At 40.3% G+C, this 23,696-nt stretch overlaps 1 protein-coding gene across 4 annotated transcripts in view; it reads left to right on the plus strand.

Moving 5' to 3' along the window:
* Window positions 1–23,696, plus strand: part of pcdh15b (protocadherin-related 15b) — a 235,274-nt gene that overhangs the window by 107,003 nt on the left and 104,575 nt on the right. For all 4 annotated transcript variants that reach the window (XM_081393091.1, XM_081393093.1, XM_081393092.1 and 1 more), the window contains 4 exons: window positions 9,445–9,594; window positions 15,476–15,669; window positions 18,481–18,613; window positions 20,039–20,118. In XM_081393091.1, coding sequence (XP_081249217.1) covers window positions 9,445–9,594; window positions 15,476–15,669; window positions 18,481–18,613; window positions 20,039–20,118 — 557 coding nt within the window. The remainder of the gene's footprint in view (window positions 1–9,444; window positions 9,595–15,475; window positions 15,670–18,480; window positions 18,614–20,038; window positions 20,119–23,696) is intronic.

Here is a 23,696-nt window from a genome sequence, read left to right on the forward strand (position 1 = left end):
TGTAAGTTCAGTAAATTCACTTAAATGGCAATAGAAATTACCTATTAATTGTCATTTAAGTGAAATTACTGAACTTAAATATACAAGCTTGATAAAAATGTTCATTCTAGAAGAAAATTTCAGATGGCACTTAGAGGCTTTTGCATCTGTTATATATATATATATATATATATATATATATATATATATATATATATATATATATATATATATATATATATATATATATACACTCACCTAAAGGATTATTAGGAACACCATACTAATACTGTGTTTGACCCCCTTTCGCCTTCAGAACTGCCTTAATTCTACATGGCATTGATTCAACAAGGTGCTGAAAGCATTCTTTAGAAATGTTGGCCCATATTGATAGGATAGCATCTTGCAGTTGATGGAGATTTGTGGGATGCACATCCAGGGCACGAAGCTCCCGTTCCACCACATCCCAAAGATGCTCTATTGGGTTGAGATCTGGTGACTGTGGGGGCCATTTTAGTACAGTGAACTCATTGTCATGTTCAAGAAACCAATTTGAAATGATTTGAGCTTTGTGACATGGTGCATTATCCTGCTGGAAGTAGCCATTAGAGGATGGGTACATGGTGGCCATAAAGGGATGGACATGTTCAGAAACAATGCTCAGGTAGGCCGTGGCATTTAAACGATGCCCAACTGGCACTAAGGGGCCTAAAGTGTTCCAAGAAAACATCCCCCACACCATTACACCACCACCACCAGCCTGCACAGTGGTAACAAGGCATGATGGATCCATGTTCTCATTCTGTTTACGCCAAATTCTGACTCTACCATCTGAATGTCTCAACAGAAATTGAGACTCATCAGACCAGGCAACATTTTTCCAGTCTTCAACTGTCCAATTTTGGTGAGCTCGTGCAAATTGTAGCCTCTTTTTCCTATTTGTAGTGGAGATGAGTGGTACCCGGTGGGGTCTTCTGCTGTTGTAGCCCATCCGCCTCAAGGTTGTGCGTGTTGTGGCTTCACAAATGCTTTGCTGCATACCTCAGTTGTACTGAGTGGTTATTTCAGTCAAAGTTGCTCTTCTATCAGCTTGAATCAGTCGGCCCATTCTCCTCTGACCTCTAGCATCAACAAGGCATTTTCGCCCACAGGACTGCCGCATACTGGATGTTTTTCCCTTTTCACACCATTCTTTGTAAACCCTAGAAATGGTTGTGCGTGAAAATCCCAGTAACTGAGCAGATTGTGAAATACTCAGACCGGCCCGTCTGGCACCAACAACCATGCCACGCTCAAAATTGCTTAAATCACCTTTCTTTCCCATTCTGACATTCAGTTTGGAGTTCAGGAGATTGTCTTGACCAGGACCACACCCCTAAATGCATTGAAGCAACTGCCATGTGATTGGTTGATTAGATAATTGCATTAATGAGAAATTGAACAGGTGTTCCTAATAATCCTTTAGGTGAGTGTATATATAACAAATGTATATTATACAATTTGGATTTCATACATTTCTTTCTTATTTTTTTTTTATTCAAACAAAACCTGTCATCCTGCGTCCCTCATCTCCTCCCTCTTTCATCCTCATCCTTTTCACCAAAAATGTATTTTAGGTGGACATATCAATACAATACAAAACATATTAAAAAAATGTAGGATGTTGGAAAATAACAATGTATTTTCTGTTAACCGAATGCTTTTTAATCTGTAATTTTTAATGATATATATGGGGATTATTAGGAGGCCATGATGGACTTAATGTTCAAGTAAGCCAGATATGTGCAGATTCTGCACAATACGCTATATTTAATACATCATGATGACTCATGAGTTGAGTATTTGCGTTAAATCTGCGCATATTTGGCTTACACGAACTTCCCCTGCAAAGTGAGTAAACATAATAAGTAACCCGCCAAATTGGCTAGTGATTCAACAGTTGATTTTTACCCGCATTTGGCGGGTGTTAATTTCAAACCCTGAATGTGATGCATGTGATACACCTTGACACATCGTCAAGTAGGCTTGGGCGGTATTCGAATTTTGATACCGTCAAACCCCCTCCCTATTTTACCGGGGTATACGGTATTACCGTGACTAATTAAAAATTATGACATAATGGGCTCAGACGGCGTCACCAAACTGTTGGTTTGTGCCTACACAGTTCAGAAACTGAATGCCAGATCGGGCAAAAAACAAAAACAAATCAAGCCGTGCACGTTGTGTCTGAGTCCGGTCGACGGCATTAACTGTTATTATGAGCCCGAGCCCACCATTATTTAACATAATATCTGTGTGCGTGCAACAAGCAAGAAGTGCCTTTGTAATCCGGTGACGCGTGTCCATTTGATTTTTATTAAAACTTTTCTGCAAAGGTGGAAGTTGACGATCGCCATCTCTGTAGTGAGCGCGCATATAGAGAGAAATGCACATCATTGATTAATCAGACTATATTTCTTTTCGTTTTGAATTGTTTTGTTTAAAGAAATTGACGATCACCATCTCCATAGTGAACGATAGAGAGAAATGCACATCATGGATTACAGAGAGTAGGCTAGTCTATTTCTTTTCGGTTTGTATGGTTTCGTTTGCTGAAATTGATGATCACATCTCCGTATGAACGCGCCTAGAGAGAAATGCACATCATGGATTAAATAATCAGAGTGGCCTTTGTCTTTTCGTTTTGAGAAATTGACGATCGCCATCTCTGTGAACGCCATAGAGAGAAATGCACATCATGGATTAATCAGAGAGTAGGCTACCCTATATTTCTTTTCGTTTTGAATTGTTTTGTTTAAAGAAATTGACGATCGCCATCTCCAAGTTTCGGTTAATTTATGAGATTTCAATGCAAGTGACCGCGGCATGCCATCGCCCATCATGTCATGATTATATTAAATATATAGGCAATTGGTTGATGAAAAATGTATTAAAATTAAGATACAATTTATACAAAACGAAATTCGTTTTAAAGAGGCCTTTTACAAAACGAAATTTATTGAAGTGGTCAAATCGTCTGACTCCCGATGCATCCCATCTTATTTGTGCTGTTCACTTTTCATAATCAAGAAAGATGGAAAAAATAACATTATAATATTTTAACAAATACGAAACTTAATGCGTTTATTTAATGAACTCGAGAACAAAATGCATCCTGGCAGCAGTGAGTGGGTGGTAGTTTCGGAGATGCGACATTAGGTTAGAGGTGTTTACATCTCTCGCGGTCACCTTTTTTTGGAACAATTTACAAATTGCCTCGTCAGTATTTACCGCCTCTCCCTTCTCATTCGGTTGGAACCAGAAATATTGCCAAACTGCAACCACACATAAGCATTTTTTAGGCAATAAATAAATTATATATATTATAGGCTATATAAGTGCCGGTAATGACGGTATTGAAACTGATACCGGTGCTATTTTAAGATCCCGCGGTATCCGATATTAATACCGCCCAACCCTATCGTCAAGTGATGTTGGGGTCATCAGTTGATTTGGCCTTGCCCAGGGGATCCAGGGTTGATCAAGCCCCGACTTGTGTCCAGGTAGCACTACCCCACCCACGACTCTCCTCTTCTGATCCATAACCACCTCGAAGCAACTTCCACTGTCTTTGTGACCGGCTTAATGCCCCTTTGTCTACTGGCCCCTTTTATACCCAGCATGTCATAGGCCCTGCAGAGAGACTGAGCTGCGAACCTTCTGCACCGCACCTCAGTGGGCTCGCACCTTGCATTCTAGCCATTAAATCATCTCTCTTGTACCAGCTCAATGTACTTGACTCAATGTACTCTTCCTCTCATTGGCCTCCTCGAGACAGTCCTTCCAGGGGACTGAAAGTTCTAAGAGGATAATCTGCTAGGAGGCTTCTGAGATCTGGCCTTAGCGATGTAATGGCAGCAGCTTCTGGAAACTTCAGTTCCTCAATTCGACTTTGAGCTCCCAAGCCTGTGCTGCTGTTAGCAGGCCACATGAGGTGATTCTGGCAGCTGGTGTTACCTTCTCCTCAGCCCTGACAAAAGGGAAAAGTACAATAAACACAAACTTAATAGCCCATTATTAACAGAATTCCTCAAATAAAAGTTAATCAACATAAATCAGCACATCAAGGTATTGTTGAGAGAATTCCTCAAATAAAATTATTAACAGAATTCCTCAAATAAAAGTTAATCAACATAAATCAGCACATCAAGGTATTGTTGTTAATTACACATCAACCAATGAACACGCTTCAATGTATGGCCCACGGACCGTTGGCTAAACATCTGATGCATAAGGCACACTAAATAGGAAATACTTCGGGATTTTCAAAGTCATCATTAGGTGAATTCTACAGGAGTTCTGGGAGATTTGTGTCATGTTCTTTAATGGTCTGCCTGGAAACAAAGCCGCTGTGACACCAAATAACATCATGGAAGAGGAAAGCTATCGTGTTTACAACTGTAACAAAAGAGCGCTTATTGCGATCAATTAAAAGCTGGATTTTCAAAAGTATGTGAAGTATGGTAAGTTCACAGCATAGACATTCAAGAGTTTTACACGTCTGTCTGTTAGGGACATCGAGTTCAGATTTTCACATACCTAAATATGACGCTGAACAAAACAAACGGTGATTGCTTGCTTTAAATGTCAGTCAGACTGCCTCTGTTTGGCAGTCTGGCAGTTGGCAGTTCTAGGCCAATGAAAGCTGTTATGGAGTCCAGACCTTCTGCCATTAGTCTGAAGGTCTGGCTATGCAAGAGTAGGACATCCCTACACTTAACGCTTCATACTTTGCCTTTTGTTGATATCACAACTCCGAAATTAAGCCTAAATTGAGCCTAAAGGTTAAGTTGCACTTTGCAAAATGATGCTTCTTTGTTATTTTTCCCCATGTTTTCTTGTTTAAGTTTTACAGGAGATTCATCTTCTTTCTTAGATTGATGCAGTGAAGAGGAGGCAGGAAATTGTGAGAGAGAGAGGAGTGGGTTTAGATAATTGCATACCCTATACCAGATGCAAACTTGCATCTACCACAAGAGAGCCACAACTCAGACATGTCAAGTGCACAGGCACTACCTGACAGATATCACTGAAATATCTGTCCTGTGCAATCACGTCTGTCTGACAGACTTCTAGCAAACAACATTGAGGGGGGTGGCTTATGCTCCCTTTTAGCCAAACCCTGATGACCAGGGGCCTGTTGCACCAGCTGCCTAATTGCAACTTAGCCTAATTGTGAAGTAAAAAGGCACTAAGTTTCAAATTACGCACTACTAAATATTTGTGTTGCGCCATTAAACTTAGCTGAAACGTAACTCTGCATATAAACTAAATATTTACGAAATCCTCCAATAAAGAGGAACCGTTGGACTAAAACAGTATTGATCAAATTGCATCATTAAGCTCATGTTTTCCTTAGTTTTGCACAGTCGAGCACATAGCCTTTAAAGTTTACTCCACTTGATAGCGTGTTTGAACACAGGTGGTCAACACATGCATGCAAGAAAGATTCATCCTTGCCCAGTGTCTGCATTATTTCTCTCCAAATCTTGTGAGCGATAAAAAAAAGTCTTTGTATTTTACTATTATCCAGTAGTTTATCGTTGTTCTGTCTGCTCTGCTTCTTTTTCAACGTGAAACAACTGCCTTATGAACAAACTAATTAGTGAAAAAAATGCATACGTGTGTACAGATTATATGCTGTGCACATACAGTATCCACTTACTGTACTGATGGAATTCATGTCGTCAAGATTAATCGTCACAATACACATTGTTTCAAAGAAGCTTTATAATATCTTCACGCCTTTTGAGATATGCTATATATTATATATCACTGTACGTGAGTAAACTGCATGTTTGTGGATAAAGTTTGTAAATGTATATATGATAATACAGTTTACATTTTGCAATGGTATTTTCAGCCATATAGTCATATTTCAGCAAAGTGATTTGCTATATACTGTAGTATTTATTGCTTTACATAAGTATACTGAATGTATGCAGGTAAAGTAATATGTACTATATATCCAACTTTTAATATATTCCTGGGTGGTAATGTAGTTAAATTTTTTTGACGATATAACAATCAAGAGATTTGATATGTACAGTGTGTAAAAAGCAATGTATCCAGTGGGTTTTTCACTAGGCATTTCTCAACATGGTTTCACTGTTGAAAAGACCTTCGTGCCTGATTCTATAGGAGTGTATAATTACGGTATGAGAAGACTAAATTGTGGAGAGGTCACCGACTGAATGCTGATTCTCAGTCAGACGTGCGTTAAGGTTGGCTCGAGGGACGCGTGCTATGGGACTTAACATTCACTGCACTCCACCTCACTCCTGCCGAATTCATTCAGAAACTGAAACCAGCTGGTCTCGTCTAAGGGAACAGAAGAGTCCGGGTCCCGCTGGTGATGTTACTGTGCCGTGTTAGGCTTGTGTATCACATACAAATGGCTGCTTAGAGATGCCATTATCTGTTTTGCGACAAGATGAACTTTGTTTGCCGAAGCTGTGGAATATCAAGTATCTCATTTGTCCTGTCTTTGAAGCATTGTTTTCACTCATTTAAATGAGTCTGTAGGGCAATGTTGATCTATCCATGATGCAGTAAATTTGTAGGAAAGTGTTCCCTGAAATAACACAAAATATTGCAGTTGCAGCTTTTTTTTTTTTTTTGGTCCTTCATCGATGAATTATCATGTTTCAAAGCAAACCATTAATACAATTTACTGTGGTGACAATAGTTTCTGCCAAAAAAAAAAAAAAAAAAAAAACATTGTCAATACACTATCAGTAAGTACTGTCATAAAAAAGAGAAAAAAATATGTTGTTACAATTTGTGAAAAAAACTATGCAAAAGTAGCTGCCAAAAATGCTAAGTTGTTAGCATGCTGTGATTGAAGTTCTTAGTGGCTTGTGACATTGAGGTTGCTGAGGTGTTGTTAGGTGGTTACTAGGGTGTTGAGGTGACTGCTTAAGCCCAAATTATACTTTGTTTTGTTGAATGCACAGCCCTTTGAATGTCTACTCTATTTGATATCACGCACAACATGCGTGGTGAGAAAAATCCGGAGACCTACACAATACAAACACAAAACTAGATATTTCGAACACCCGGTAGAAAATATACACATCAATAAATAATCATACTTACAGGCTGTGATTCTGAGGAGCAAGCTGGTCCAAATAAACTGGGTACTGACTCATCTTTCAAGAGCAAGCATTTTGCGAATCCCGCGTTGAACTCTGAGATTTGAGAAGCAGTCGTCAGTAAAATGATGTGTTTGAAGGCGGGTCAAGTTGTTGGCGGGCGTAAAACGTACAACCTACTGTAGGGGGGAATTATGCGATTGTCTTTTCTAGTGACGTAGAATACTCACGCAGTAGGATTCGAAACACAAACGACTCGTATTGTCGGTCCAGAGTCAATTCTTTCTTTTCGGAGACAATAGCTTTATTTATCATGCACTTTCGACTTTACAACTTTGCAGAACGTTTACAATCACAAACAGCTATATTACACACTGTATGAAAGGGAATATCAATATTACTTTATACTTGGTCTTAACATCTGCTGCATTGAAGCAAGTGATGCTGCTGGAGTTGACCGTTCCCTGGAAAGAGCGGATAGCCTGCGAGTGGAAGAGGGCTAAGTACCTCAAGCTGGTGGAGGCTTGCACAGGAAATGGGTGGAGGGGCTGCTGTGAACCTATTGAGGTGGGATGCAGGGGATTTCCAGGGCAGTCTCTTCACCGGGCATTCAGGCTCCTTGGTATTAGAGGTTTCCAACTGAGAAAAGCCACCAGAAAAGGTGCTCATGGGTGTCTGTGGATCAAAAGGGGAGACCCATGGTGTAGCATGCTGCTTGGAAACAAACCGGAGACTGATCACCCCTGGTTGGGTTGCCCAGGTGAGGGTATCTGATGATCGAAGGCCCGGAACACCCTATGAACCTGGGTTCATCACTGAGGATGTGTCTAAGCTGCGCCGCACCATCTAGATGTAGATGGTGTTTCTTCAACCTTCTAACTGATTGGTAGTGTATAACCTACTGTATTGTTCATGCCCTAGTATACAAACAGCCCCCCTAAGCCCCCCTAATATTGAAATCCTAGAATTGCCCCTGGACAGCACTGAGAACCAAGTGTCTGAGTGCAAACGCACATGAGCTTCATTGGCTTCCTGCGAACAACATCTACTTTGACCCACTCTCAAACACTGTAGTAGTAGCTGATGCCTGGAAGAGTTTGGTTTGTGTTGTAAGCATGTCGAAAAGACGCTGTTTTCTGCACTGCAAAAGCCATCCACTTTGCATGCTCTTCCAAAAGAAGGGGATGAGGGCTCAAGCTCGAATTGATACGGTAAAACCAACGCCAGCGTTACTGTTCGGATCACTGTGCATACAAGTGCCGAGTGCGCTGTAAGCAGTAGACCTATCGCAACAGACTGGGCCATCTGACCAACCAGAGCAGAGTAGGCTCTCGGAAAGGAGGGGTTTAGAAAGACCGAATCCTTTGTCGAACTGTTTTAAACACTGTGAGAAAAGAAGTGATGTTGCAATGTATATTATGATCTTTTTTTTTTTTTTTTTACTTTGGATGAATTTAAACCTATTGTAGGAGACCTTCAAAACAAAGTTAGGAACCTTTAAGATAGCATTTAAATTCATAATGTTATACTATGCTGCACTATCCAGTTTGCCGCTATAACATATTCACTGTGTACTGTAAATAAAAATAGGCTTACCCTTTCTTTGGATTTTTAGTCCACACAGAAAGAGTACTGTTGGTTACAGTGTTCACTTCCTGTGTAACTGACTTCTTTATTTGTAAAAAATACTGTAACAGGATCTAATAATCAAGTTCAAATTATTTCTTAATTTTTTTTGTTAATATTATGAAACACTTCTAAATTGCAAAATTTAATTGCAGAAATGATGCACATGTTATTTACTATCTGTAAATAAAATAGTGTGGTATCATATAGGCCTATATCGGCTACCAATTATCAACACGTTTTTATTTATTTGCGTTGTCTTTTATTCATAATATTTGACTTGACTACATCCTTTTGTGCACGAGCTTCTGCTTTTTTATTCCATGTGGAGGTTGACAAAAACACTTCACCCTTCTCACAGCACAGTCTGCAACCTCTCTGTGATGTCCCATTAGTCTAGTTGACAGCTAGTGAGGCAGTTGGGAGTACCGCCAATGGACTGTTCTCTTCACACAAGAGCTTTCATTTGAATAATTTGGCTAGGCCTATGCTATCACAATAAGAAAAGGGAAAATGTTATGTCACAGTATATGTTTGCTGATGTGTAATTAGTAGCAATTTTAATACTTTGCCTTTCCTTTCTAAAATGGCTGATTTTCAGTGATTGATCCGTGCACAATGTGCAATTATGAAATTAAGAAGCAAATGTGGTTCTTATCAATGCCTTTCTCTGCCTCACGGTTTTATTACTTGCCTGTGTCTGTAGATGATTGCCTCAGATGGAGTTCAGGAGAGCTCTCCAGTCACTGTTAATATCACTGTGATTGATGCCAATGACAACACACCCACCTTCCCCAACGTCTCCTACAGTGTGAATGTTTACACAGACATGCAGCCTGGGGACACAGTCTTACAGGTAATCATTAAGTTATGCTTTTACTGCAATACAATCACTTTCTTTATTAGCATTTCGTCTTGTTTTCCAAGGAAGACATCTAAGCATCCTCTAGTTTAGCTCCAACCCTGATAAAAACTCTCCTGCCTGTAGCTTTCTAGTAATGCTGAAGACATTGTTCTGGTGTGTTTGATTAGGAATGGTAGACAATGGCACACCAGGACCCATGCCCATCCCTGATCTATAAATAATTTACTTTTAGCCTCATTTTAAGAAAAAAAAAAATATATTGTGGTTTATAAATTACTTTATATATACTGCCAGAAAAAAATAACCATGGATATATTCTCTGAAAATATCCATAATCTTAATATTTTACTACATTTTTCTTCTACATTGATCTTGTGTTAGTGATGTTTTGATATGTTTCCTGGAAAACAAGACTAAATGTTTTTTTTTTTTTTTGCAGAGCTTTTCAACCTTAATCCACTCATTTGAATTGATAGCTGTAGTTCCCACATTTATGAGGGGCTTATTGCTAGAATAATTGCTCAGATCTCGATTTAATCTTTGTCTTAACCGGAATTTTCTTTTGAAATGTGTGCATAACTGATCTTTGCTATCAGGACATGAGCAGAGCGCAGATTTGCTCTGACATCTGACAAGATTAACCCCTCAAGTCAAAATTAAAAAGTGCAAGTTATATCATCTAAAAGGTTAACTGTTCCAGTGTATGCTTGTAGTTGTCACTTTATAAAGGTTCTGAAATAAATCCTTATCTCTCTGTCTGAAGAATCAGTGAGTCGAAAACATCAATGCTACATGGTATTGTAATTCTCACAAAACATGTCTAAATAGTTTTTTTTGTTGTTGTTGTTTTTTTGCTCATTTTTGTTATTCGTATTTTTTCATTTGTGATTCTCATTATTGTATTACAGTAATTACAGTAATTTTATCCATCCATCCATCCATCCATCCATCCATTCATCTTCTACCGCTTCTAAGCTGGGATGCCCAGACTTCCCTCTCCCTAGACACTTCCTCCAGCTTTTCCGGGGGACACCGAGGCGTTCCCAGGCCAGCCGGGAGACATAGTCTCTCCAGCGTGTCCTAGGTCTTTCCCGGGGTCTCCTCCCGGTGGGACATGCCCGGAACACCTTCCCGGGAAGGCGTCCGGGAGGCATCCGGAAAAGATGCCCGAGCCACCTCAACTGACCCCTCTCGATGTGGAGGAGCAGCGGCTCTACTCTGAGCTCCTCCCGAGGGACCAAGCTTCTCACGCTATCTCTAAGGGATCGCCCAGCTACCCTGCGGAGAAAGCTCATTTCGGCCCCTTGTATCCTAGATCTTGTCCTTTCGGTCATGACCCACAGCTCATGACCATAGAATAGAATCGGGCATTTATATAGCGCTTTCATATGTACTACTGTACACCCAAAGCGCTTTACAATCATATCAGGGGATCTCTCCTCAACCACCACCAGTGTGCAGCATCCACTTGGATGATGCGACGGCAGCCACAGTACAACGGCGCCAGTGCGCTCACCACACACCAGCTATAGGTGGAGAGAGGAGAGAGAGTGATAGAGCCAATTCAATGTAAGGGGATTATTAGGAGGCCATGATTGGTAAGGGCCAACGGGTGGAATGTGGCCAGGACACCGGGGTTACACCCCTACTCTTTACGAGAAATGCCATGGGATTTTTAATGACCACAGAGAGTCAGGACCTCGGTTTAACGTCTCATCCGAAGGACGGTGCTCTTTGACAGTATAGTGTCCCTGTCACTACACTGGGGCGTTAGGACCCACACAGACCACACGGTGAGCACCCCCTGCTGGCCTCACTAACACCTCTTCCAGCAGCAACCTGGTTTTTCTCAGGAGGTCTCCCATCCAGGTACTAACCAGGCTCAGCCCTGCTTAGCTTCAGTGGGCAACCAGTTTTGCGCTACAGGGTGATATGGCTGCTGGCGGGACCATAGGTGAGAGTAGGAACGTAGATTGACCGGTAAATCAAGAGCTTCACCTTGCGGCTCAGCTCCTTCTTCACCACGACAGACCGGTACAGTGACCGCATTACTGCAGAAGCTGCACCGATCTGCCTGTCAATCTCCCGTTCCATCCTTCCCTCACTCGTGAACAAGACCCCAAGATACTTGAACTCCTCCACTTGAGGCAGGAGCTCTCCACCAACCTGAAGCGGGCAAACCACCCTTTTCCGACTGAGAACCATGGCCTCGGATTTGGAGGTGCTGATTCTCATCCCAGCCGCTTCACACTCGGCTGCAAACCGTCCCAGTGCATGCTGGAGGTCCTGGTTTTATGAGGCCAGCACGACAACATCATCCGCAAAGAGCAGAGATGAAATCGTGTGGTCCCCAAACCTGACCCCCTCCGGCCCCTGGCTGCGCCTAGAAATAAAAATTATGAACAGAACCGGCGACAAAGGGCAGCCCTGCCGGAGTCCAACATGCACCGGGAACAAATCTGACTTACTGCCGGCAATGCGAACCAAGCTCCTGCTCCGGTCGTACAGGGACCGGATAGCCCTTAGCAAAGGGCCCCGAACCCCATACTCCCAGAGCACCCTCCACAAGATGCCGCGAGGGACACAGTCGAATGCCTTCTCCAAATCCACAAAGCACATGTGGATTGGTTGGGCAAACTCCTATGAGCCCTCCAGCACCCTGTAGAGGGTATAGAGCTGGTCCAGTGTTCCACAACCGGGACGAAAACCACACTGTTCCTCCTGAATCCGAGGTTCAACTATCGGCCGGATTCTCCTATCCAGTACCCTGGCATAGACTTTCCCAGGGAGGCTGAGAAGCGTGATCCCCCTATAGTTGGAGCACACCCTCCGGTCCCCCTTCTTGAAAAGAGGGACCACCACCCCGGTCTGCCAGTCCAAAGGCACTGTCCCCGACCGCCACGCGATGCTGCAGAGGCGTGTCAGCCAAGACAGCCCCACAACATCCAGAGACTTGAGGTACTCAGGAAGGATCTCATCCACCCCCGGTGCCTTGCCACCAAGGAGTTTCTTGACTACCTCGGTGACTTCAGCTTGGGTGATGGACAAGTCCGCCTCCGAGCCCTCAGCCTCTGCTTCCTCAATGGAAGACGTGACGGCGGGATTGAGGAGATCCCCGAAGTATTCCTTCCACCGTCCGGTGATATCCCCAGTCGAGGTCAACAGCTGCCCACCTCCACTGTAAACAGCGTTGGTAGGGCACTGCTTCCCCCTCCTGAGGCGCTGGACGGTTTGCCAGAATCTCTTCGAGGCCGACCGATAGTCCTTCTCCATGGCCTCACCGAACTCCTCCCAGACCCGAGTTTTTGCCTCCACAACCACCCGGGCTGCAGTCCGCTTGGCCCGTCGGTACCCATCAGCTGCCTCAAGAGTCCCACAAGCCAGCCAGGCCCGATAGGACTCCTTCTTCAGCTTGACGGCATCCCTTACTTCCGGTGTCCACCACCGGGTTCGGGGATTGCCGCCTCGACAGGCACCGGAGACCTTACGGCCACAGCTCCGAGTGGCCGCGTTGACAATGGAGGTGGAGAACATGGTCCACTCGGACTCAATATCTCCAGACTCCCTCGGGATCTGGTCGAAGCTCTGCCGGAGGTGGGAGTTGAAGATTTCTCTGACAGGAGATTCGGCCAAATGTTCCCAACAGACCCTCACAGTACGTTTGGGTCTGCCGAGTCTGTCCAGCCTCCTCCCCTGCCATCGGATCCAACTCACCACCAGGTGGTGATCAGTTGACAGCTCCGCCCCTCTCTTCACCCGAGTGTCCAAGACATACGGCCGGAGGTCGGATGAAACGACCACAAAGTCGATCATCGACCTCCGGCCTAGGGTGTCCTGGTGCCATGTGCACTGATGGACACCCTTATGCTTGAACATGGTGTTCGTTATGGACAAGCTGTAACTAGCACAGAAGTCCAATAACAGAACACCACTCGGGTTCAGATCAGGGGGGCCGTTCCTTCCAATCACGCCCCTCCAGGTGTCACTGTTGCTGCCCACGTGGGCGTTGAAGTCCCCCAGTAGAACGACGGAGTCCCCAGTCGGAGCACTTTCCAGCACCACTCCCAGAGACTCCAAGAAGGCCGGGTACTCTGCACTGCCGTTCGGCCCATAGGCACAAATGACAGTGAGAGACCTATCCCCGACCCGAAGGCGCAGGGAAGCGACCCTCTCATTCACCGGGGTGAACTCCAACACATGGCAGCTGAGCTGGGGGGCTATAAGCAAACCCACACCAGCCCGCCGCCTCTCACCATGGGCAACTCCAGAGTGGTGAAGAGTCCATCCTCTCTCGAGGAGTGTGGTTCCAGAGCCCAAGCCGTGCGTAGAGGTGATCCCAACTATCTCTAGTCGGAATCTCTGAACCTCACGCACAATCTCAGGCTCCTTCCCCACCAGAGAGGTGACGTTCCATGTCCCTAGAGCTAGATTCCGCGTCCAGGGATCGGGTTGTCTAGGCCCCCGCCTTCGACTGCCGCCCGATCCACTTAGCACCGGCCCCTTACGGTCCCTCCTGCAGGTGGTGGGTCCACGGGAGGGTGGCCCCACGTCGCTCCTTCGGGCTGAGCCCGGCCGGACCCCATGGGGGGAGGCCCGACCACCAGGCGCTCGCATAAGAGCCCCAACCCCGGGCCTGGCTCCAGGGTGGGGCCCCAGCTGCGCCATACCGGGCGACGTCACGGTCCTCGTTTTTTTTTGCATCATAAGGGTTTTTAAACCGCTCTTAGTCTGACCCGTCACCTAGGACCTGTTTGCCTCGTGGGAGACCCTACCAGGGGCATATAGCCCCAGACAACATAGCTCCTAGGGTCATTCGGGTACTCAAACCCCTCCACCATGGTAAGGTGGTAGTTCAAGGAGGGGAATTTTATTATTATTATTATTATTATTATTAAAGTACCATCAATGTAAGTATTTACGTTTTTGTTAATCATTTATTACTGTATAAGTTAAAGACAGTACAATCAATACGACCTTGAGGCATAAATATTAAATACATACTTAAATACAATTTATATATCATAAAATATTAGTTTTTGCATTGCACCTTGCATTGTAATTGCACCTATTTGATTTTATGATTTTTTTTTTTATCTACAAATTTATTTTCTAAATGCATTTTTTTTTTTTTTTTTTTTATTGCTTAGAATCTGTATGGATCTGTTAAGTGTGAAAATAAAGCAATATATTCAGTTAAATAGTATGGACATGGTTAAAAACTGTCTGTCTAGCTGTTAAGCAAGCAATATTCAATATCCATATTCTACCCATATGTATAAATAATAAATACTTAAATACAAGTTATATCATTATATATATATATATATATATATATATATATATATATATATATATATATATATATATATATTGCTTTATGGTAATTCAAATTTAGATGCGAAATATGATTAATTGTCATAATTTTTTTTTGAATGAATGTATGTATGTATGCATGTATGTCTGTATGTATGTATGTACTGTATGTATGTATGTATGTATGTATGTATGTATGTATGTGTATGTATGTACAGGCATGTATGAATAAATTAATAAATTGATAAATTAATGAATGGAATGAACGAATAAACAAATCACAAATCAAAGTAGTGAACTTCAGCACAAAAAAAAAAAAAAACTAAAACAAAAAAAGTCTGTGCCATTATTCACAAACCACCAACAATCAGTGTTGCCAGGTGATGAATGTGCTGAAATATTTAATCTGAATATTTTATTGAATCTGGCAAACATGACCCGGTTCTGGACATGTACTTGACAGGTTTCATGATTCAAAAGCTTGGACAGTGATGAACGTGAATAAGCGCCTTTGCAGCTCCTTTCTGAAGTAACGGCACCAATTATTTTTATTTTTTAGCTGACAGCAGTGGATGCTGATGAGGGTCCCAACGGGTTGGTGAGCTACAAAATCTTGGCGGGGGATCAGGGACACTTCACCATCAATGACTGTACAGGAGTGATCACCGTGCCGCCCAGTGTCAACCTGACCGTGGGCCGCTCCTACGCCCTCACCGTTAGGGCCTCCGACAACGGCCCTGTGTCCCAGAGGAGGTAAATCAACTGAAAACCCAATGAGGGTTGAAAAGGAGTGTCCCTCTCACTCTCTAACAGAAGACTCAACCTCACATGCCCAGTTTTAGATCAATACAATGCCACATGGTGACAAGTTTTGCTTCGGAAATATCTCTGAGAACACGATATTGGCCCCTGCTCTTGTCCATCTGACACTTGGAAGAGCGGAAATTAAGGGCTTTTCACTCTAATTGCCGCTACCTCCCCTCTTGTTCAATTCATACCAGCCGCTGCCCTCTGTAATTCTTGCTGACCGCTGGATCAATACAGTGGAATGAAGCAGAAATAGAACGAGTGCAAGCGAAGTTCAGGAAATGCATTGTTTCACTTTGCTGTTCGGGAACTAGTTTAAGAGCCTCTAATATACACAACAAATCAACAGATCCTAAACTTGGAAGTAGTGGTAACACTTTTATTTCGATAGTCCACTTTAGACATTCTACTAACTATAAGTAACTTTGCAACTACATGTCAACTAACTGTCATTAAAGTGTTAGTAGACTGTATGCTTAATATCTGCTAACACTTTATTTTGATGGTCCCCCAACAGATATTCTACTGGCTATAAGTAACTTGGCAACTACAAGTCAACTTATTCTACTAACCCGAACCCTAACACCTAACCATAACCTAACAGTCTATTGACAGTCTACTACAGTTTACTAATACTCTAAAGAGAGTTAGTTGACATGTAGTTGCAAATTTACTTATAATTAGTAGAATGTCTAATGTGGACTATCGAAATAAAGTGGAACCATTATACTTGGTTGGAACTGTGTTCTCACTTAATGAGGTACACTTTATCGAGGCTTAAAATTAAGATTTATGTATTTGAATTGACAACACTTTATTTTGATGGTCCCTTTCGAACATTCTGTCGACTATAAGTAGCTTTGCAGTTACATGTCAACTAACTCTCATTAGAGTATTAGTAGACTCTCTGCTTCATATCTGCTAACACTTTATTTTGATGGTCCTCCAACAGACATTCTACCGACTATAAGTAACTTTGCTACTACATGTCAACTTATTATAACCATAACCCTACCAGTCTACTAATAATCTACTAACACTTCAATGAGAGCTAGTAGACATGTAGGTGCAACGTTACTTATAGTCAACAGAATGTGTTAAAGGAACCATCAAAAATGAAGTGAAACCAAATTTCCTTTCCTTTGGATTACACCGTTGTAGCATAAACAAATTAGCAAACTGGGAACACTTTGCAATAAGGTTCTATTTGTTACCAATAGTTAATATGAAAGCATTTAATAATCTAACTTAATATTAATTTTAACATTTACTATAAGATTATTACAATTTAAAAGTTGTATCTGTTAATATTATTTTAATGGACCTGAGCTAACAGGAACTAACAATGAACAGTTGCTAACAAATACACATTTATGTATGACTGACAAATGTACATCACATTAGTTATTTTTATGTGAAAACTTAAGTTAAAACTGTGTAATCTTAACAGATGGACAAGTCAAAAACATGAAACTTTAGACTTAAATATATATTTTTGTATAGAGAGTTAAAGGCAGCAGGTGTGCTATTAGATGTGTTGGACAGATGGCGGTTGAGCTTGTGAGAACCAGAGAGGTATTTTTATCTCTTATCTTCCCATTTTAAAACTTTATGAGACCGCTGGCATCAAATCCACCATATTGGAAAGTTTCCAAATAGAATTATCCCCAATCCAATTTGCTTCAACCACAGCTCCACACACGTTTGATGAGTGCCTTGATACAATGTGTCATAAAATAATGACAATACATGGTTGGGTTTTCACTAAACATCCAGAAAACAACCTAAGCAATTGGACTGCAAAGTCTTGCTTATTGCAAAGTGTTCCCAGTTTGCTATTGTTTGCTAGACTTAAAAGTGTTCAGATCTGGGAGGAAGCTTGGCGATATCTTTTGCCAAAAGACAGAAAATCCATATCAGAGCCCATACAGGAAATGCTGCATTTGCTCAATCGAAAGCATCTGATTACATCTCTTCATTACTGCAGAAAGTATGTTTGAATCGTCTTTCAGTTCGTAAAACTGAAACCAAGAGAAAACAATGTTTACAATAATGTACTTACAAAGGAAGTCAAGGGAGAACAGTTTGTCAAAAACATTGCTGTGATGCATTCATAAAGATTAGAAAACTCTTATACAAATAAATGAATATGTAACAGATAGTAAGAGTGGGTAAACCTCACTCCTCTGACCTCAAGAGGCGCATTGGCAACTGATACTTGTTAGTGCTACCGCCTCACATGTCTGAAACACCAGTTCAAATCCCACTCAGAACAATGCTAGTACTGGAGGGGTAACATTGGTGCCGTGACCCGGATGGGAGTGAGGTTTACGGGAGTGACTGTAACCGAGTCCTCAAGTGGCGCATTAGTGACTGACTGACTGACTGACTGACTGACTGACTGACTATTTATTTATACTTTCATCACTTGAAGGTAAATGTGTTGCCTTATAGTTGGGCCAAAAGATGGTATCTTAGAAGGCAGCATAATTATAGAATCTCATTTTTTTTGCAACAGGAGTGTCTGTGGTGCCTTACAATGGTGTCTATTTTATTAGATCACTATATTTTGGAACAGAGCCATAGTATTTCCAGGAAATTATATGTTGAAACTCCATTCCTGATTGTTTTGTAGCTGGTCAGGCATAGTTGGTAACTGGAGGGGAAGCATAAGCTATCATGTCATACCTCTGAGTGAGTCACTTAATACGTCTGTCTAATAAAGGAATATAAACTCTATTCCTTTTGATTCTTCAGAAGTTCCATCACTACAGTGTATATCGAAGTGCTGCCCCCCAACAACCAGAGCCCTCCCCGTTTCCCTCAGCTCATATACAGCCTGGAGATCAATGAGGCCATGAGGACTGGAGCCACACTGCTCAACATACAGGTGACTTCCCCATCAGCTCCATTGGTGATTAAAGGGATCGTTCACCCAAAAGAGGAAACTTCTGTCATCATTTACTCACTAATTGTTGTACCAAACCTGTATGAGTTTCTTTCTTTTGCTGAACACAAAATAAGATATTTGAAATAATGTTGGTAACCAAACAGTTGATGGTAGTCATTGACTTCCATAGTATTTTTTCCCTGTTTGGAACAACTTGAGGGTGAGTACATGACCTGAACTGAATTTTTCATTTTTGGGTAATCTATCTCTTTAAGCTACTCACATTAGGATCTTGTTTAAACAAAACTGTGTTGAATATTATTAATACTAATATTGTAGATATTGTAGAGAAAAAAAAACATTATTATTACAACCTTTTGACAGATATTGTATACATTTACACTATCTGTCAACAGGTTGTAATAAGGTTTTTTTTTTTTTTTTTTTTCTTCTGCTCACCAAGGCTGCATTAAATGGATCAAAAATACAACCAAAATAGTAATATTGTGAAATATTATTACAATTTAAAAAGTTTTATATTTGAATATATTTTAAAATGTTGAAAAGCTGAATTTTCAGCATCATTGCTCTAGTCTTCAGTGTTACACGACCCTTCAGAAATCATTCTAATATGCTTATTTGCTGATCAGTTATGCATAATTATTATTGGTGCTCAATTATTAGTAATGTTTCTTCTGATTATCAATGTTGATTTTTATGTGTATAAAAATATTTTTGTGATGCATTTTTGATGTTCATGATTCTTTGATAAATAGAAAGTTCAAAATAACAGCATTTGTTTCAAATATAAATCCTTTGTAACATTATAAATGTCTTTACTGACAAGTATTGTGTCCTTGCAGAAATTTTTTTATTCTATTATTTTCTTTTATTTATTTATTTATTTCAATAAATAAATAAAAATAAATAAAAACAATAAATGTTTCTTGAGCTGCAGATCAGCATATTATAATCGTTTTTCAAAGATCATGTGACACTGAAGACTGGAGCAATGATGCTGAAATCCCAGCTTTGCCATCACAGGAATAAATTACAGTTTAAATTATAATAAAATGGAAAACAGTTATAAAAAAAAAGAAAAAAAAAGATCTATTTATCTGACAGCAAAACAAACTATATACTGTATTTAGGCACCTATATATATATATTTACACACACACACACACACACACATACACACATATATATATATATATATATATATATATATATATATATATATATATATATATGTATATATATATTTTTTTTTTTACACACACCCACACACACATATATATATATGTCCAAATACAGTATATATTTTATATTTTGCTGTCAGAGGTTTCGTGATGACGAAGTATGGAGGTTTAGTCTTTCTGAGCGTAATTGAATTAACACAAAATCGCTTTCTGTCATTTGCAGGCAACCGACCGTGAAAGAGATCCCATTACATATACCATCCCGAGAGGAGATCCAAACAACGTCTTTGAAGTCTCCCAAACGTAAGCTGGCTTTAAAGGCCGGAAAAAGGCTGCTCTGCCAAAATCGTTTCTGGCTTTGAATAAGCAAAAAATGATGTCTCAATTGTGATACAGACACTGACTTTAATTTGCTTTGCACTCACACAGAAAAATACAGAGAAACAAAAGCGTATTCTCTTTGAAATATTTGTGTCTTGGTTAGACATGTCCTAGTATGCACTGGATTCAGATTACATTCTGACACAAACATGATGCATAATTAATAAGAACCGATGAAAATATGAAATCCTCCATTTCAAATAGCAGCTTAAGACATTTCAGGTTTTGCTTGCAGCGAAGGACCGATAGTCCTTAAATGTTTTTAGAGCAAATCCTCAGATGCATTTTATTTGATTTAGCACTCAGTAAAACGAGTAAACAACATTAAGTGATGATAGTGGCTGATATCTCACAATCTCTTTCTTTAGTAATGCATTTAGTAAAGCATGTTATAGTCCGTAGTGTGGAGGGTACCAAAGGCTAGTTCAATCATTGCCTGGAGCAAAGTTTCTGATCCTGTTCTCCAGTTATTTAAGCAAGATACTATTTCACAACCATACACTTCTAATGAACTGTTACTGTTCTTTCAATGAGCAGAATAGAACTAATGTGGCTTGATTTCTTGCTTTAACTACCTGTTCTTATCTCTCACGGTTACAGTCCCTTCCCTTCCTCTCCTCCTTCCCACAATGCCTTCTGCTCCCCGCGGAGTTTACGTTAGAGCTGTCTGTTAGAGGGGATTGTGTAACTGTGGAGCCTAGAAAAGTCTGGCTGGAGGGTGAATATGATAATATAAAGTGTATGTTTAAAAGCACATTCATTGGGGTTGAAAGTGTGGGGTTAACCTTTCATGAAGTAAGTGAAATGAAAATTTAAAAGTGGAATTATTTAGGAAAGTTCAAAATGACTGTGATAGATCAAGTGGAAGGGATGTAAGCGTTTTAAATGGATTTTAAATATTCTCAGTTTAGCTTAGGCTCACCTACTTTATTTTGGAAACCAGATGTCTGATAACTTTTACATAAAGCACGATAGATTAGATTTTCGAGCTATGTGTCTTGGGGGTTAAGACACTTAATAGCATGTTGTTTCATGGGGGCCGTCTTTGTAACTTAAAAGGATCATATCACACTTAAAAAAGAAAGAAATAAAATAATAATAATTCTTATTTTATTTTCTTCCCTGAAGTCCATTTCTAAAATCATAATTGTTTTTGGCACATTTTTATTGTTATTTCATCTCATACCCTTTAATTAACTCTTTCCCTACCATTGGTGAGATTTTGTGGAATTTAAGAAACAACGCTTCCCCGCCATTGACATGTTTTTTCAGCAATCCGTGTTTTCACTGTTATACAGTAGGTGGTGCTATTATGCATATACTTAAATAGTACGGAATTTCCAGATCCAAAAACAAGCAAAGAAGATCTGTGTAAACCAGAAGAAGTGAATAGAAGCTGCTTACTAGTAAGCAAACGTAGGGAGACCAGCACATGCAAGAAAAAAAGGCAAATCAAGGGAACGAAATAGTAAATCGTGTGCACAATTTAGTAAATCGAGGGATTTAATTTGTAAATTGCGTGCACAATTTAGCCTACTATTTTTTTTTTTCCTGGATGTCTTGTGCGGGGCTCCTTACAAACGTGATCACCAAAGCATATAATCAAAACCAAATTACATTGCAGCATTCATAAGACAATCTGGACTGAAATGTTACAATCAAACTGTTACAAGATTACTGAAATGATCATAGACATTGTTAAACCGTTGGGATTCCTCAGAAGGATATGCAGAGCTGTAGGTGCTACACACAGCCAGGAAGAGCAGTTTAGCAGTTTTTTCTGCATAGTGTAAAGGGTGTTCGGCATGTCATATTTATTTTGCTTCAATGTGACAAGTTTCTGTCATTATTGATGTGTGACTGTGGGGAATCTTGCATTTATGTGCATTTATTCAAATGTATTCTGCCTGACGTAAGAGAGTTGCAAAAGTAACTTTAAAACAAATCTCTTTTTTAACTTTAGTTTCGATTGAGGAGGAAGTTTTGAGTTCTAAAAGTTACAGTAGATTTTCATATTACAGCAAACTAAAAAAAAAAAAAAAAAAGGGGTAGAAGAAAAATTGATTCAGGGCCTCTTTAGTCTGTGGCGACATCATGACAAATCACAACAAATTCCAAGTCTTGTGACTATAAATATCATACGGTTCACTTTTAGGTATTCATAAAACCCCAGATATAAATGCATTTCCATAACCAGTTCGTCTGGTTTGGTCTATCTTTGCAGCTGCAGTCTATAATAACAGTAATAAACTCTGTGTTCTCTGGTTATCATTCCAATTGATGCTGGTCTGTAGGGCATCGTCTGCACGTCTAAAAGCATACGTGCACCATGCATGCATGCTTTTTTTGGTGTGCAGACTTTGCTTTGCAGTGAATGTGTTATGAATATACATGAGGTCCTCTGGAGACTTGGAGAACGCATGACTGTCTGCGGTTGTGTCCAGCCTTTTTTTTTTTTTTTTTTTTTTTTTTTGCGTCAAGACAGAATGATTGACTGTTTGAAAACATGAAAGGGCAAATTCACTTAATCATTTTCTTTTACACATGGTATTTCAGCAATGCATCTCATTCATTAAACATTCGCAATCTAATTAAGAAGGCATTAAATGTTCTGAAATATTTGCAACGTTTTTCTGCACAAATTAGACCTGTAATATTTTATTTTGTGTGTGTGTGTGTGTATGTGTGTGTGTGTTTGTGTGTGTGTGTGTGTGTGCGTGCGTGCGTGCGTACGTGTGTGTGTGTGTGTGTGTGCGTGCGTGCGTACGTGTGTGTGTGTGTGTGTGTGTGTGCGTGTGTACGTGTGTGTGTGCGTGCGTACGTGTGTGTGTGTGTGTGTGTGTGTGTGTGTGTGTACTCTTTATATCAAACAAGGCAACAGTTATTTATCAGATGATAAAAAATAATAATCTTGATGCTTTAATCTTGAATAACAACAAAGTCGATTGCATAAAAGTGTGATGAAATAAGTACCAAATTAGGTCTTATTTTTTATAACTAGAGATATACAGTATATATAAAAAATGCTCTTTATTAAGGATTTATATGCATTTAATTTATACAGTGAAGAATAAATAAACCTACCTAAAAAGCACTATTTATTTCAAATGTATCTTTGTTCTGTTGTATTTATATAATTCTCTTGGCCAGCTGAATGTTAAATGGATCAGATTCATGTTCATTAAAAATTATTTGATGATATCCAGCTGGTATAACTTAAAACATGCGTTTTTTAACTTTCCTAAATGAAAACATGATCAAAACACTGTCTATTTGAATGACAAAACTTCAGATAAGAGAGAAAGTGACAAATATCGGTATTAGATTCGGACAATAATTGTTTGTTAAAATCGGTATCGGCCCCAAAAAAATCCTATCAGTGAATCCCTAATGTCTATGCATATTTTTCATTTCCAAAAACAAAAAACAACAAAAAAACTTTTTTTATTAGTTAATGACGAGGATAGTCACACCACAAGACTTGAAATTGCAATAAAAAT

This window comes from Scardinius erythrophthalmus (genome assembly GCF_964197995.2).
Source record: "Scardinius erythrophthalmus genome assembly, chromosome: 18".
NCBI lineage: Eukaryota > Metazoa > Chordata > Actinopteri > Cypriniformes > Leuciscidae > Scardinius > Scardinius erythrophthalmus.